Source organism: Clarias gariepinus, chromosome 22 (assembly GCF_024256425.1).
Source record: "Clarias gariepinus isolate MV-2021 ecotype Netherlands chromosome 22, CGAR_prim_01v2, whole genome shotgun sequence".
NCBI lineage: Eukaryota > Metazoa > Chordata > Actinopteri > Siluriformes > Clariidae > Clarias > Clarias gariepinus.
In genome coordinates this window covers 29,087,636-29,103,808 of record NC_071121.1, presented here as the reverse complement: position 1 = coordinate 29,103,808, position 16,173 = coordinate 29,087,636, and the positions used below count along the sequence as shown (strand labels likewise).

Here is a 16,173-nt window from a genome sequence, read left to right as displayed (position 1 = left end):
CTGTAGTGCACTGACTAAATATGTGAATTAGAGAAAAGTTGAGTCAAAGATTTTGAACTAAAAAGGATGAAATATTTAAGTTGAGTGATTTAAAAAAAAAAGCGGAGCAAACTGTTGCTAACTTTTACCTTGATGCACCTAATTCTTTTTACAGTGTAAAAAGTAGCTAAAACTCACTAATATAAATTTTTGGGGGATTTCTAGAATCAACAGACCAGAGGCCAGATGTCTGCTGCACTGAAAAAGTACAATGTCCAGCTACTCTGGAAGCTGATGGCTTTGCTGAACCAGAAAACCCTTCAGTTATGACTTTGTGTGATGTCCACAACACCAACCAAACATTGTCTCACTGTTGTGAAAGCACAAGAGAGACACGTCACATCGGCCTTATTATAGGATTAGAGAGTGAACAGCAGTTGCACACTGAAACATTTGTTGAGGAGGGAACTTTAGATGATAACCTGTCACTTAATGATGACCTGTCTCTTGAGGATGACTTTTTATTTGAGGACAGTGTAGAGCTAAACATAGTTGAGGGAACAGTAGTTAAAAACCCTACAAACACCGGAGATGATCCACTTTACAGAAATGCACCAATTTCTGTTTCTGAGAGTTTACTCCTCGTAATGACATTTGCAAACAGACACAAAATAACAGGAAAGGCTCTAAGTGACTTGCTCACACTAATCACTATGCACTGCCCCACTGACACCCACGTTGAATGTCTTCAGAATTTTCATACATTGAAACAATTTTTTGATAATTCCTCTTCACTACTTTTGCACAAATATTGTAGTGCATGTCTCATGCCTGTTGAGAGTTTAGACACTGAATGTAAATCATGTGAGGCAAATGTGTTGTTGGAGGGCTCAACTTCCTACTTCATTGAGGTTCCAGCACAATTAAAATCTATGTTTGCTAAGGAAGGCTTTGAGGAAAAACTAAAGTTCAGGTTTAGTAAACAGAAAAAGTTTCATGACAGTATAGAGGAAATATATGATGGAGAAGTCTATCAAAAACTCACAACATACAATGGTCCTCTCAGAGATCCCAGAAACATTTCTTTCACTTGGAACACAGATGGCATTCCCATTTTCAAGTCTTCAAAGTTTTCTGTTTGGCCTTTTTATTGTGTGATTAATGAGTTTAGTTTTGTTGAACGCACAAAACGGGAAAACATGATATTTGCAGGTCTATGGTTTGGGGACTCAAAGCCATCAATGTTGACATTCCTTGAACCACTATGTGACACTCTGAACAAAATTGAAAGAGATGGAATTTCTGTTCAGTTTGCAGGAGCTGAAGAACCTTTTATATGCAAAGTTTTCACCATTGCTGGAACATGTGACTTGCCAGCAAAAGCATTAGTGCTTAATTCTGTTCAATTCAATGGACAATTTGGGTGTCTAAAGTGTGAACAGCCTGGTCAAACAGTAAAGACAGGAAATAAAGGTCATGTGCATGCCTTTCCTTTTCAGGAGGCAGATCCAAAAGGACCCTCTCGTACCCACAAGGGGTTTGTAGATCATGCTAAAATGGCCTACACATCCAAAAGCATTGTACATGGAGTGAAAGGCCCTACCTGTATCAGTAGACTAAAAAGCTATGACTTGGTCATGGGTACAGGCATAGACTACATGCACGCTGTGCTCCTGGGAGTCATGCGCCTCTTGATGTTTTTGTGGTTTTCCTCAGAGTTTTCCCGATGTGCTTTTAGTATGGCCAGATCAGTCAGAGAAGTAGACAAACGAATGAAAGAAATTCAACCACCATTTTCAATTAGATTCCCTCGCTCTGTATGTTCTCACAGAATGTTCTTTAAAGCCTCCGAGTATCGTTCCATTTTGTTGTTTTTTGGGCCAGTTGTGTTCCGAGGCATTCTTGCAGATCTATACTACAACCACTTCCTGCTTCTTAGTGAGGCGATCTTCATTCTTCTGATGGAATCAATAGCTCCAGCACAAATAGATCATGCTGAAAAACTTTTGTGGAATTTTTGTTCTCAGATGAGTGGCCTTTATGGTGAACGATACATGACAGCCAATGTGCATTTGCTGGTTCATTTAGCAGACAGTGTAAGAAGTCTTGGTCCTCTGTGGACACACTCTTGCTTTCACTTTGAAGACAAGAATGGGCACTTACTTCGCCTTATACATGGGACCCAAAATATACCTTTGCAAATGGTTAATGCTGTAAAGAAAATACAGTGTCTCTCCAGTATTACACAAAACACCAAGCTCACCAACTCTCAAACTGCTGAATTTTTAGCCAGGATGACAAGTGGCAATAGTAATCAACCAAATAATGTGGTCAGCAGTGCAGTGATGATTGGGACACCATTCAATCTGTTGCTTGAAGCTAATGATATGTGTCTTGTGGAACAGTTTCTTGGTCAGAGATTGCATAATAATGTTGTTAAGGCATATAACAGAGCTCAAATAGGGAAAATTGTTTACACTTCAATGCACAATTTCAAAGCCAAACGAAGGAACAATTATACAGTGTTGTTTAATGATGGAGTGCAGATCAAATATGGGCAGATAGATTTACTGTGTTGTCAAAATGACATTAAACTTGCATTTGTGAATGAATTCTTAGTTGCTGACATAAATCTTCTACAGGACACTCTGACTGGTGGGACATGTTTTCATATTGTGAGCTTACTAGAAGTTCCTGTTAAAATTCAATTTTATTTGTATAGCGCTTTTAGCAATTTTCATTGCCGCAAAGCAGCTTTACATAGTCAAAAGAATTATTTAGGTTTGTATGAAATGTGAATTTGTATGAATCAAAATGGTCAGTTTGTCCCTGGTGAGCAAGCCGAGGGCGACAGTGGCAAGGAAAAACTCCCTGAGATGGTAAGAGGAAGAAACCTTGAGAGGAACCAGACTCAACAGGGAACCCATCCTCATTTGGGTGAAACAGAAAGCAGTAAATGATCTGCATATATACAGTGTGTAGGGTGGGAGGCAGTTCAGCTAAAATAGCTGATGTTAATTGATGTTAATATGGAGTCCAGGTAGTTAAAAGGATAGTAGTTACACTTGAAAGCATTTTGGGAAAGTTGATGTTCATGGATTTATCCTCAATGCCTGGTATTGTGTTTGTATCACATTTCCCTAACAGGCTTGAAAGGGATTAATTGTAAAATTAAACACCAACTGTTAATGTATAGGATACATTTTGAACAGAAGAGCCAATGAGCCGAACAGCCTAGTTGAAAGTTCTTATTTGAAATTTTAACTATGGTGACAGAAAGATAAAGGCAAATGTAATTGTCTCAGTAAAATGTTGGGCTCGCATGAGTACATTTAAATATATTACATTGACTATAGGGATTTTGGCAGTTTTACTTTACAGCTGAAATGCTATCTTTTCCAGTTAAAGATTTCTAAACTGACTGGTATTATTAATGATTGACTAAATGTTTAACAGTTATAGTAATTAGTAATAAGCTATTTTAATGTGTACTGTATGCTTTATGTAAATGCTAGTAATTCCCAAGATAATGTTAGATGTTTTTTTTATTTTTAATGTTACATAAGCAGATTTTTTTATTAATTATAGATTTCTGTTTAAAATGTTTTGAAAGTTACATTTTTTTTTTGTGCAAGCATGAAAAATCCATTAAACTGAGGACCATGTATTTAAGTCTCTGCTTCTCTGTGTTCACATTTCCTATTTTTTGGGAACACAAATTAGCCGAATCTGCATGTTATTCACAAAAAATATAATTTGGTTAATACCAGAAGGGTGCAGTCTACAGTCAATCTGTTCAGTCATTCTATAACAATACAATACAAAATTAATCATAAAAATATTATGTGCATAATAAAGTCAGATATAAATAAAGTTCATATTAAATAGAGTTTTAGGGATGAGAATAGATTGAGTTTATATATAGGGCTCCCCGATCTCTCTGCATGAGATTTAAAAGAGATAAAAAATTTGAGAATTTTTTGAGAATTGTTTTAGAACTCGAAGAGACCTCTTTTAAAACTTAAAATGAGGCTAGTTTGAGATTTTGTGCATCTTTTTTTCCTAAAGAAAAAAATGAGTTACAGGAGAAATACACTATAGTCTCATTTTGGTTTCACACAGACCTCATAGTTGACTAGGAGACATGATTGATACATTTTTGAGAGCTCTTTTCAAAAAATAATTTCCTCTGGGGTGGGACATAAGGAGGACATGAGGAGGAGGACATGAGGAGGACATGAGGAGGACATGAGGAGAAAGGGAAAAACTGGAGAAATGAGAGAGGAGAAAGGTGTGTAAGCGATGAAAAGTCAGAGTGAGGGACAGAAGACGGTGATGGTGAGACAGGCGGAGACAGATCTGCTGTAGCTTCAGTTGGACCTCAGGATATGGTTTTATTCTCTAACATTTTAGATTTAATTATAGATGTAAAATAAATAAATTAAAATCAGTGATCAGTACATGCAAACACACACACACACCTCCCTGTACACCACCCTGCCAAAATCTTTTGCCACCCCATTGTAAACATTTTCTAGATCCGGTGCTGTAAGGTTTTATAACACTGTAAGACATTATAATGTAATAATAAGATTCCTGTGCTGTGAGAACAGACCCCTCACTGCGCCTCCTCATGCCTCATGTGGTAACACCTTCTATATCCTGTACCCAGGAGAGGACACCTCCAAATGTCTCCTGTCCTCTAGAACCCTTTAGTTTAACCAGGAGAATGTAAATGTATGTCCTCTCTCCTGTCTGTCTCCGGGTCTCTCTAGGACTGACATGTTAATGATGGTTCTTTTGATGGGGGGGGGGGGGGGGGGGTGTTCTCACCAAGTTACTGATCAGGAACAGACATTTCCCTCTCTCATCTAATGTTACCCCCCACATGGGGCAAATGTACACAGAGAGAGAGAGAATCAGATTAGGTGTTTACTCGGCTAGTATTTACCTAATGAAAGGATGATCAGAGTGTTAGTGTTATATTGAGTTATTTATTTATCAAATAGATAAAATGTGTATTTTTCCCTGGAACACGAGTTTCCGCTGAAGACGCAGAAAACGGTTGTGGGTCGGTTCTGATCAAGTGAATAGACAACACTCACAAGAAAAACTCAGGAGTTTATAAAATAAGGAATTTAATAAAAAACACATTTCATTATAATAAATTAGTAACACAAAACACACACACTGAGAGTTCACTTCCTGTCACACAGACGAGAGATTTCTTCATCTCCAAGCGTTGACTTTAGATCCTGACCTTTGACCTTGGGGTCCTGTCCGGCGCCCTCGTGTGGCCGTGTTGTGCATGGAGCGAGCTGCAGACTGACGCTGCTGAACACACACACACACACACACACACACACACAGGTTATATACAGGAGCTTGAATAACTTATAATAATTTAATAATTACAAACTTTAAACCCAGCCAAGTGCAGGAGACTTAGTGAAGCTCCTCCCCTTGTCCTTTTGTCTCACCTCCCTCTTGTCCTGCTGTGCCAGTCTGTGCTCCAGATTAGCTCGAACCAGATCAACACCAATGTCTCCTGACCTAACACACACACACACACACACACACACACACACACACAGCTTTTTAATACGCTGTACCTAAACACACACACACACAAACACACACACACACACAAACACACACGATTTACACAAAAGTAAGTGCATGGCACACACACCTACTGAGGTTGTTAAGGAGCTGCTGCAGTTGCGGCGTGGTGTGTGTAGGGGGCAGCGTCAGGAGCTCAGCGAGCTGCTTCACCTTCACCTCCATCTGAGAGCTCACACCTGACACACAGGGATATTCTAAAGCTACATGTGCTTATACACACGTACATATCCTGATCCTTACATACACACACACACCTGAGTTAGCAGACTGTGTTTCTGCTTTGTTCCTGCTCTGATCCACATGATGTTCCTCCAGAGGTTCACCCGGAGAACGCTCCAGCAGCTGTAACAGAGACACAGCAGCTTAATAACCATGTGTTTATACGGAACAGAGCTCCTGCAGTCACATGATCAGAATCATAACCGTCACCGATCCGCCTGACGATCCTCTCCAGCACAGGTAACACCCCTGGGCCTGATCACCTGACCCCGGGTTTAACTGCCCACAAGGCGAGGGGCCAGATTACGGAGTGTGTTGTGAATACTTCAGTCACTGGATAGTACAGATGTTCCTCAGGCTCCAGCTGTTCTGACAGATTTATAAAATCTGGTATAACGATCACATGCGCACTTTAAAACAGACCGCTCGGAAATTAGAACGTAAATGGCGTCAAACTAAATTGTTAGTATTTCAAATAGCATGGAAGGAGAGCATCCTGAACTATAGAAAAGTTCTTAGTGTAGCTAGATCAACATCTCTCCACTCTTATAGAAAATAACAAAAACTTAAAACCGAACAATGTAATTGATGCAGATGTTAATCTAGCCATGTCAGATCAGAACCTAGAATACTTTACTCCCCTTGAAGAGAATGAACTAATTTCACTCATCTCTTCTGCAAATTCATCAACCTGTATATTAGATCCTGTACCGACACATTTTCTTAAACAGATAGTACCAGCAATAACAGAACCCCTGTTGAGAATAATTAATTCTTCACTCAGCATTGGTTATGTTCCAAAATCTTTTAAATTAGCAGTTATTAAACCAATAATTAAGAAACCTGACCTCGACCCCTGTCAGCTGTCCAGTTACAGACCAATATCAAACCTCCCCTTTATCTCTAAGATTCTGGAAAAGATAGTAGCGGAGCAGCTATGCTCATATCTACATAGAAATGGCATACATGAACTGTATCAGTCAGGATTTAGGCCTCATCACAGTACAGAGACAGCGCTCGTTAAAGTACTAAATGACCTCCTATTGGCCTCTGATCAGGGTTGTGTAACTATACTTGTATTACTCGACCTTAGTGCAGCTTTTGACACCATTGATCACGCTATTCTTCTTCACAGATTAGAAGATGTAGTAGGAATTAAGGGTACAGCCCTCTCCTGGCTCAGATCCTATCTGACCCATCGTTATCAGTATGTAGACCTAAATGGTGATTATTCTGCATGTTCTCTAGTGGAGTTTGGCGTTCCGCAGGGTTCAGTTTTAGGTCCACTGCTTTTTTCCTTTTACATGCTTCCTCTGGGCAACATAATCCGTAAGCATGGTATTAGTTTTCACTGTTATGCTGATGATACACAGTTATGTGTCTCAGCAAAACCTGATGAGAAAAAACAGCTTACTAAAATTGAGCAATGTGTGCAGGACATAAGCAATTGGATGCTAATTAACTTCCTTCTGCTAAATCCGGATAAGACAGAAGTTCTAGTCATAGGACCACATACAGCTAGGAGTAAAATTTTAGATCACACTGTAACTTTAGATGGCCTTTCTGTTCTATCTAGTGCAACAGTGAAAGACCTTGGTGTGATTATTGATTCCAGCCTTTCATTTGAAGCTCATGTAGATAATATTACCAGGATAGCATTCTTTCACCTCAGAAATATTGCCAGGATAAGAAATTTATTGTCGCTAAACGATGCAGAAAAACTAGGTCATGCTTTTATCACCTCTAGGTTGGACTATTGTAATGCCTTACTGTCTGGTTGTTCAGCTAGATGCATAAATAAGCTTCAGCTAGTCCAGAATGCAGCAGCGAGAGTCCTCACTAGAACCAGAAGATATGAGCACATCACCCCTATCTTATCTTCACTCCATTGGCTCCCTGTGAAATTTCGCATTGATTTTAAAATACTACTCTTGACATATAAAGCATTAAATGGTCTCGCGCCGCAGTACCTGAGTGAACTGCTAGTGTCTTACGATCCGCCACGCCTACTTCGATCAAAGGATGCAGGCTGCTTGTCAGTACCGCGTATTATGAAAAATACAGCAGGGGGCGGAGCTTTTTCTTACAAAGCCCCAAAGTTATGGAATAGTCTTCCAAATAGTGTTCGGGACTCAGACACAGTCTCAGTGTTTAAGTCCAGGCTAAAAACCTATTTATTTAGCCAAGTATTTTTATAAATAGATTAGCCTTAGGTAAAGGAGCAGATCTGGGGGACTCATGGACGTAGAGTATTATGGTGAACTGGTATGTTTAGATGCTGTCCTCCTCACTCTCATTGATCACTCAGGTTTGTTGACGGTGAGGTGATTGTTTGCTTTACATCTCAGTTCCCCCTCATGTCTGTGTTTCCTTCTGGCTCCTCCCCTTTTAGTTATGATGTCATAGTTAGTCCTGCCGGAGTCTCTGCTTGCACTCTACAGTTAATATACATTCACATTATACATTGTGTGACTGTGACCATACCTAACTGCCATCTCTCCTCTTCTTCTCTTTCCCCCCCTCTTTCTCTTTCCTCTTTCCTCCTGTCTCCCCCTTTCACTCTCTCTCTCTCTCTCTCTCTCTGTCGAGCTACACATGTCGTTCCTGAGCTGCCAGTGATCCAGACTCCCTCTGCCCTCCGGGCCTGTCTGACCCATCCTGGTGCCCCGCTTCTGGTTGAAGATCTTGTCACATGGATGCCCCGTGTGTCTCTCTGGGATTCGTCTGGTGTCTGGGGATGATTCTCTCTACCTAGAAAATGGTTCTGGCCTTGACTGGTGTTGGCAACTGTTTCTCTGGGGACTTGACAGTTCGATAATTCAGGACTGGAACTTCTTACAAGTCTACCTGGGTCTTCAATAACTACCTGGACTCCATATTAACATCAATTAACATCAGCTATTATAGCTGAACTGCCTCCCACCCTACACACTGTATAAATGCAGATCATTTACTGCTTTCTGTTTCACCCAGATGAGGATGGGTTCCCTGTTGAGTCTGGTTCCTCTCAAGGTTTCTTCCTATTACCATCTCAGGGAGTTTTTCCTTGCCACTGTCGCCCTCGGCTCGTTCACCAGGGACAAACTGACCATTTTAATTCATACAAATTCACATTTCATACAAACTTAAATAATTTTTTTGACTGTATAAAGCTGCTTTGCGGCAATGACAATTGCTAAAAGCGCTATAGAAATAAAATTGAATTGAATTGAATAAAGTGGTGAGGTTTACAGCGCCCCCAGCAGGTCAGATAAAATCAAACCAAAACATTCTGTTATCAAACACACATTTTCTCACTACCTTGCTGTGTGTGTGTGTGTGTGTGTGTGTGTGTACACACACCTTTGCTATGTAGTACTGCAGGTCATTTTGTCTCTCATCACACAGAGCTGACACACTGGAGGCAGGAGGAGCTGCTCGCACTTTGACTGACAGGGGCTGTTCATGTGTGGGCGGGGCTTTTATCCCAGTACTGCTGTATTCTTGCTTGGACACATCGTGTTGCCCCGCCTCCGTATCTGAGCTGTGATTGGCCCGTAGGCCTGAGGAGGCTTGAACCCGGTTGGGTCTGAGACTGGGTGTGGTGGTGCCCGCCCCTGGACCGGGAGCAGGTTGAGTGCAGACGAGGTGATCAGACGGAACCCGGGTCGGATTCGGGTCGCAGGACGGATCCTGAGTGTGGAGGTGAGCCGATCTCTCTCTGTGTTCTCTCCCTCCATCTCCTCCTCTGTCCAGTGTCCGTCTATCCACCCCCACAGTCCTGTCCCACAGATCACCTACACACACACACACACACACACACACACACACTATTCATGGTAGCACCTTGGTCCTGGAGGAACGTTGTTTCCTTTCACTGTGTACGGACTGTATATGGTTAACTTGACACACAATAATACACTTATTATCAACTTTCTCTGTGTGTGTGTGTGTGTGTGTGTGTGTGTGTGTGTGTACCTGTGAGGTGTGTGTCATCCAGCACTGGCTCCAGTGGGCTGAAAGTGTGACTGTGGTTTAGCAGACTGAAGTCAGACTCAGCTCGTCCCCTGTCCCCCCCGCCGTCCCCTCCGCTGTCCCCCTGTCCCCTCACCCCCCGCTGTCTGCACAGCTGCAGGACCATGGCCTGAGGAGCAACTAAGAGACAGACAGGAATCTTTGTGTTACAGATTATAGCAGAGTTTTTGTGTGTGTGTACCTGTAGAGAGAGTGTGTGTGTACCTGTAGAGAGAGTGTGTGTGTACCTGTAGAGAGAGTGTGTGTGTACCTGTAGAGAGAGTGTGTGCTGTGCTGAAGGTGCTGGTGTCCTCAGTTCGAGGTGATGAGTGTGGTTTGTCTCTCAGAGATAAGGGAGACAACACCTCTTCAATCTAACACACACACACGCACAGTGATATTAGTGGTGTGTGTGTGTGTGTGTGTGTGTGTGTGTGTGTGTGAGTGTGTGTGTGAGTGTGTGTGTGAGTGTGTAATTCATTGGTGCGTTTCCTGCAGACCTGCTCCTGATTGGTCAGCAGTCTCAGAGCCTCTGCCCAATGGGAGCGCATCATTCCCTGCAGACGAGACACAAGCTCCTCCCTTTGCATCTCCAGTCTCCGTGTACTTGTTTCCATGGAAACCAACTCTTCCTGTAGCTCTGCAATCCTGCGCGCGCACACACACACACACAGAGTACCGTGATGTAGAATGGTGGCAGTAGAACGCGAGGCACAGAGGTGCGTCTCAGAACATCTGGATCGGGCTGGACAATACGTACTTCCTGTTGCAGTCGCGCGTGAGCTGCTGCTGTCGCTCGTCTCGCTCCTTCAGCTGCGCTCTGAACTCGTCCGACTGGACAGACAGCTCTCGCTCCTGACGAGCACTTAGGTCCAGCAGCTGCTTTCTGCACACACACACACACACACACACACACACACACTAGGTGCATCATCTAAAAGATGGTATTTTGTGATCGTCTGTAGCATTAGCATTCACATCCTCTGTGTGTGAGTGTGTACGTACCTGTGCTGTTCCCGTAGTTTAGCTGTAGCGTTAGCATGCTCCTCCTGTACGGTTGCCAGCCGCTCAGTGACCTGCTGCTCCACAGAGAGGCGGAGCTCCACCTCCCACTGCGAGCGCTGAGCCTCAAACCGCGCCTGGATCCAGACAGCCAACAGTTATAAACTCCGCCCACTCGCTTCCCTACACCCCAGGTTTATAGAAGTGTGTGTATGTGTGTGTGTGTGCACGAGAGAGACCTGGTCCAGTGCTCGGTCCACTCTGGCTGTGTCTCGCTCTCTCCTGGTCTCCTCCAGGTCCTGCTGCAGCTGCTGAAGTCTGGACTGGGCCTCCTCACGCAGCTGCACCTCCTGACCCACCCGATCCTACACACACACACACAACACACAAACACACAAACACACACATACGTCACTATGATTAAAAAGAAATAAACAACCGTCCTGTCATACCTTTTCCCTGTGTGTGTGTGTGTGTGTGTGTGTGTGTGTGTGTCTCTCACCCTCTCTGTCTCCAGCTGTTGTGTGAGCCGTGTCAGCTCCTGCTGCAGGTGTGTGTGTGTGTGTTTGGCCTGGAGAGTGTGTTGTTCCAGTTGTTGCTGTAGATCCAGGCTGTGTGTTTGGAGCGTCTCCACCTCGGACTTCTTCTCCTCCACCTGAGTGTGTAGACGCTCCACCTGCTGTTCCAGCTCCCCTACACACACACGCAGCTCAGCCACGTCACACTCCTACACACACACACACAAGACTTAATACTGCACAATAACAATCTCGCCGAGTGGTGGGGGGACCTGTGTGTGTGTGTGTGTGTGTGTGTGTGTGTGTGTGTGTGTGTGTGTGTGTGTGTGTACCAGCTGTTTGTTGGTACTCTGTAGGTCTGTGTTGCGTTTCTGTTCTTTGTCCAGCGTCTCTGCTGCCTCTGACAAGCTCTTCTCAAGGCCAGACAAAACCTATAAACACACACACACACACACACACACACACCATAAGGAAGAACAAATGACTTTCATTATAGACGTGTGTGTGAACTGAATCTCATTAAGCAGGTGTGACTTTTGGTTCCCATTATTGTGAATACCGGATGTGTGTGTTTGTGTGTATATGTGTGTGTGTGCAATCAGGGCTCACAGGACACACCTGGTTAGCCAAGTTCTGGTTAGCCATTGTGTGTGTGTGTGTGTGTGTGTGTGTGTGTGTACACACCTCTCTCTGTTTTTGCTGTACACTCTCTGCTGCCTCCTTCTCCTCCTGTAGCCGTCTCACTCCCTCACTCTTCTCTCGCTCGTGTCGGCGCCACCCCTCCACCACCTTCTCCAAAGTCTAACACACACACACAGACACACACACACACAGACAGACAGGCAGAACACCACCTTCAGCTTTCAGCCATTATACCTTCATATACTGTGGCTTACTGTGTGTGTGGGTAAAGAGACAGGTCAGTAGACACGGGGAGACGGGTCAGTAGACACGGGGAGACGGGTCAGTAGACACGGGGAGACGGGTCAGTAGACACGGGGAGACGGGTCAGTAGACACGGGGAGACGGGTCAGTAGACATGGGGAGACGGGTCAGTAGACACGGGGAGACGGGTCAGTAGACACGGGGAGACGGGTCAGTAGACACGGGGAGACGGGTCAGTGAACCTTATCGAGTTGCTCGATCATGATGTCCTTCTTACGATCCGCGGACACAGCGAGGGCTAACTGCTGCTGCAGCTCTAACGCCTTATTCTGTACCGCCAGGAGCTGCTGCTCAGAGTGCTGGGGGGATAAACTTTACTGGTTATTTAAACAAATCTGTGTGTGTGTGTGTGTGTGTGTGTGTGTGTGTGTGTGTGTGTGTGTATTAGTTACCTTGCGTCTTGCTCTTTCTCTCTCCAGACTCTCTCTGATCACCTGCAGCTCAGAGACAGAGTGATAAGGGGCGGAGTCAAAATCAGCACGGAGACGCGAATACCGTGGGAACAACTCCTCGACGCCACTGGGTGGGGGGGTCACAGAAATGGATACAGAAAAAGATAAATGGACAGAGAGATAAAAGGATATGAAGTGAGAAAACGTGTGTGTGTGTGTGTGTGTGTGTATACCTGAGCAGGTGAGAGGTGGTGTCACTCTCATTGTCCTGATGATGCTGTAACACAGAGGGGAGGAGCTCTGCAGAGGTCAGATTACAGGGATTAAAGGTCAGGTTCTCTCTACAATGCCCACTTGACTGTAGTGTGTGTGTGTGTGTGTGTTCACCATGTGTGTCAGCAGCTCTGCCTCTCAGCATTGTTTGTAAATGACTCCTCACGTTCTCCATTTCCTCAATGTGCCGCCGGCCGTTCTATACACACACACACACACAGTGTTTATGGGCTACAGCTGGTGTAAAGGCACAGCGTTACACAGTGAGGGGTCAGGAGGCGTTACCGCGAGCTTGGTCCCGCACTGTAGCTTCAGGTGCAGCTCATCATTGGTTGGCTCTGGCTCTGACTCCGCCTCCTCCACACCTGAGATCCTCAGGTCACTGGAGGAGCATGCACTGAGACCAAACTCCGCCTCCTGGGACACATTCAGCCTATCGGAAGATGCAGCCGTTGTCATAGTAACCAGAGGAGATGCCACATTAAAGGACACCTGCCTGTGTGTGTGAGAGAGACACACAATTAGAGAGAGAGAGAGAGACACACAGTCAGAGAGAGAGAGAGAGAGAGACACAGAGAGAGAGACAGTCAGATGAGCTGGTGTTTGCATACAAAGTCATTATTATTTCTAATGGTTAAAAAGTCAGTACCTGGGCGTGAGAGTGCGATGGGTCTCAGCTTGGTGACCTTTGACCTCCTGCTCTCGGCTGTGCTGGAGGGAGGAGTAGAGACGGGCGGTGACCTGCCGAGAGGACAAGAGAGGAGAGGACGAGCAGGAGACAGGGAGAGACAGAGAGACAGGAGGAGGAGGAGGAGGAGAGGAGGAGTATAACGACTCCACAACACTGATCTGATCATCATCTGCTGCTCGGTCCATCTCAGCCTGAAACACACACACACACCTCTAGTGTCGTTTTATTCCTTCCCCACCCGTATTCCGGATCCTGCCCTGTGATTGGCCGGTTCAGTGTGGTTCCTGTGATCTGATTGGCTAAGAGCAGGAGGCGGGATTAAGGACTCGGTAGAACTGTATTAGACCGTTAGAGTTATTATTAATGTTCTGAAGGAAACGGCTCTATAATCACTCTGTTACCGCTCTAATCACGCCTGGGTCACACAGTACTAACAGTACTCACAGTACCCACAGTACTCACACTACCCACAGTACCCAGAGTACTAACAGTACTAACACTACCCACAGTACTAACAGTACCCACAGTACTAACAGTACTAACAGTACCCACACTACCCACAGTACTCACACTACCCAGAGTACTAACAGTACTAACACTACCCACAGTACTCACACTACCCACAGTACCCAGAGTACTAACAGTGGTTCCAGCCCGTTAGCTTCATGGCTAACGCTACAGACGCGGTTCTACCTCCTCACCGTCTCCGGTTCGCCGCCGCTTGTTATTCTGTAATAAACAGACGGTAATGTTGTAGTGAGTTACCCCGCGGAAGGTCACAGCGCGCGCTGCTCCCGGCTCTCTGGAACTAACGCTAGAACTTCGGTTGAGCTCGTGAGGCGGCTCCAGGGTCCTGACGCGCCATGGCAACCGAGCGCTGACGTCATCAACCAGCGACGCTCATTGGCTTGGGGCATCATGGGATTTTATTTTAAAGTTGTGTGTTTTTTAATTGAAACAATACAAAAAATACAAAACATATTAAACACATTTACGATTAACAGTAAAAGCAATAATAATAATAATAACAACAACAACACACGAGAGAAAAAAAACAAAACATTAATCAAAACAAATATAAATCTATATAAAGTACAAAAAGAACTATAGATTTGAAAGTACAAAAACGGATAAAATACACGAGAGGATCAGAATTCTATTATCATAATTATCTAGAAGTTTATTATTCTTCTTATTAAACTGAATTAATTTAAGAGAATATAAATTGAGGTCATTTCTAGAAGGAAAAGAGGGAAATACTTTAAAGTTGTGGGTAGTGTCGGCGAGATGAAGCCTCGTGACGTCATCCAGCCAATCAGTTCACATCAAGGTTCACCTGCACACTATGAAAGGGTGGATTAAACTTTATTGATTTCTGTACTCTCAATAATACTTTTAAAGTAAATTGGTTCAAACACTTCTCTAAGAAGCCTAACTCTATTTGGAAGGTCATCCCCTGTCATATTCTGTCAAAACTGGCTGGGTCGAGCTTTTTCTTAACATGTAATTACAATATTGATAAAGTCCAGATAAAAATGTCATCCTTTCACCGCCAGGCCGTCCTTTCTTGGTCTCTTATTTTCAAGCATAACTTTTCGCCCAACAAATATTATATATGGAACAACAAAGACATCCTGTTTAAACACAAATCTTTATTTATTGATTACTGGTTTAATAATAACATTATTTTTGTTGACCAATTATTTAACAGAACTGGTTGTCTTTATTCTTATTGTGAGTTTCTAGAAAAAAACAAAATTCCTGTGTCTCCTGGAGATTATGCCAAAGTCTGTGGAGCAATTTCCTCTGGAGTCTGCATGTTATTTAGAGCTCAACCAAGATTGGACGCACAACCACTAACCGTGTTATCACTGACTGACACTTCAGTTGGTAAGATTTGTCTCTCCTGTAACAATGGAAAGAACAATAAACTAGTTAGATCCTTATTTAAAACAGATATTGTCACAGTTCCATATGTGGTTCCATACTGGAATAAATTTGTGCAAAACATTGACTGGAAGAAGGTCTGGCTCTTACCCAGACGATACCTGCTGACCAATAAAATTAGAGAAATATCATTTAAAATAATTCATAAATTTTACCCGTCTAATGATCATATTGTTAAAAAATGTAAAAAAGATATTGATATAATGTGCACTTTTTGTTCTGTGAATATTGAAACAGTTACCCATCTGTTTTGGCACTGCCCCTTTGTCCAAAGTTTCTGGTCTGACATTTGTAATTTTATTGCTAAAAAATAGAGAACGATTTTAATTTATTTTGGAAGGATGTTCTTTTTGGCATTTATGACTTCAATAGAACTAGGACTATGCCTAATGAAACTTTTATTATTAATCTCATTATTCTGTTGGCAAAATATCACATTCATAAATGTAAGTTTACGCATTCAAAAACATCTTTTATTGCGTTTAACAATGAGGTCAAGCAACATGTCAACTCGATTAAGCATTCTCTTAATCAAAAGGCAAAAAAAACTGTGAATGTTTGTAAACACTTTGATATATTTTTGTAAACT

The 16,173-nt window shown here is 43.3% G+C and overlaps 1 protein-coding gene across 2 annotated transcripts; it reads right to left on the bottom strand.

The window, feature by feature from the left end:
• Positions 1–5,093: 5,093 nt before the first annotated feature.
• Positions 5,094–14,511, bottom strand: cntrob (centrobin, centrosomal BRCA2 interacting protein). Of its 2 annotated transcripts, none has more exons than XM_053481808.1 (21): positions 14,403–14,511; positions 13,596–13,828; positions 13,232–13,442; positions 13,061–13,145; positions 12,907–12,973; positions 12,674–12,800; positions 12,464–12,580; positions 12,021–12,137; positions 11,669–11,767; positions 11,321–11,545; positions 11,058–11,183; positions 10,822–10,955; positions 10,577–10,702; positions 10,317–10,464; positions 10,088–10,190; positions 9,781–9,957; positions 9,166–9,599; positions 5,859–5,946; positions 5,672–5,780; positions 5,460–5,532; positions 5,094–5,313 (listed from the first exon to the last, which is right to left on the bottom strand). In XM_053481808.1, the coding sequence occupies exons 2-21, from the start codon at positions 13,820–13,822 to the stop codon at positions 5,209–5,211; spliced, it is 2,898 nt and encodes a 965-aa protein (XP_053337783.1). In that variant the 5' UTR covers positions 13,823–13,828; positions 14,403–14,511; the 3' UTR covers positions 5,094–5,208. The 2 variants fall into 2 exon arrangements, with proteins under 2 accessions (XP_053337783.1, XP_053337784.1); XM_053481809.1 differs by having other exon boundaries at positions 5,094–5,310.
• Positions 14,512–16,173: the final 1,662 nt, after the last annotated feature.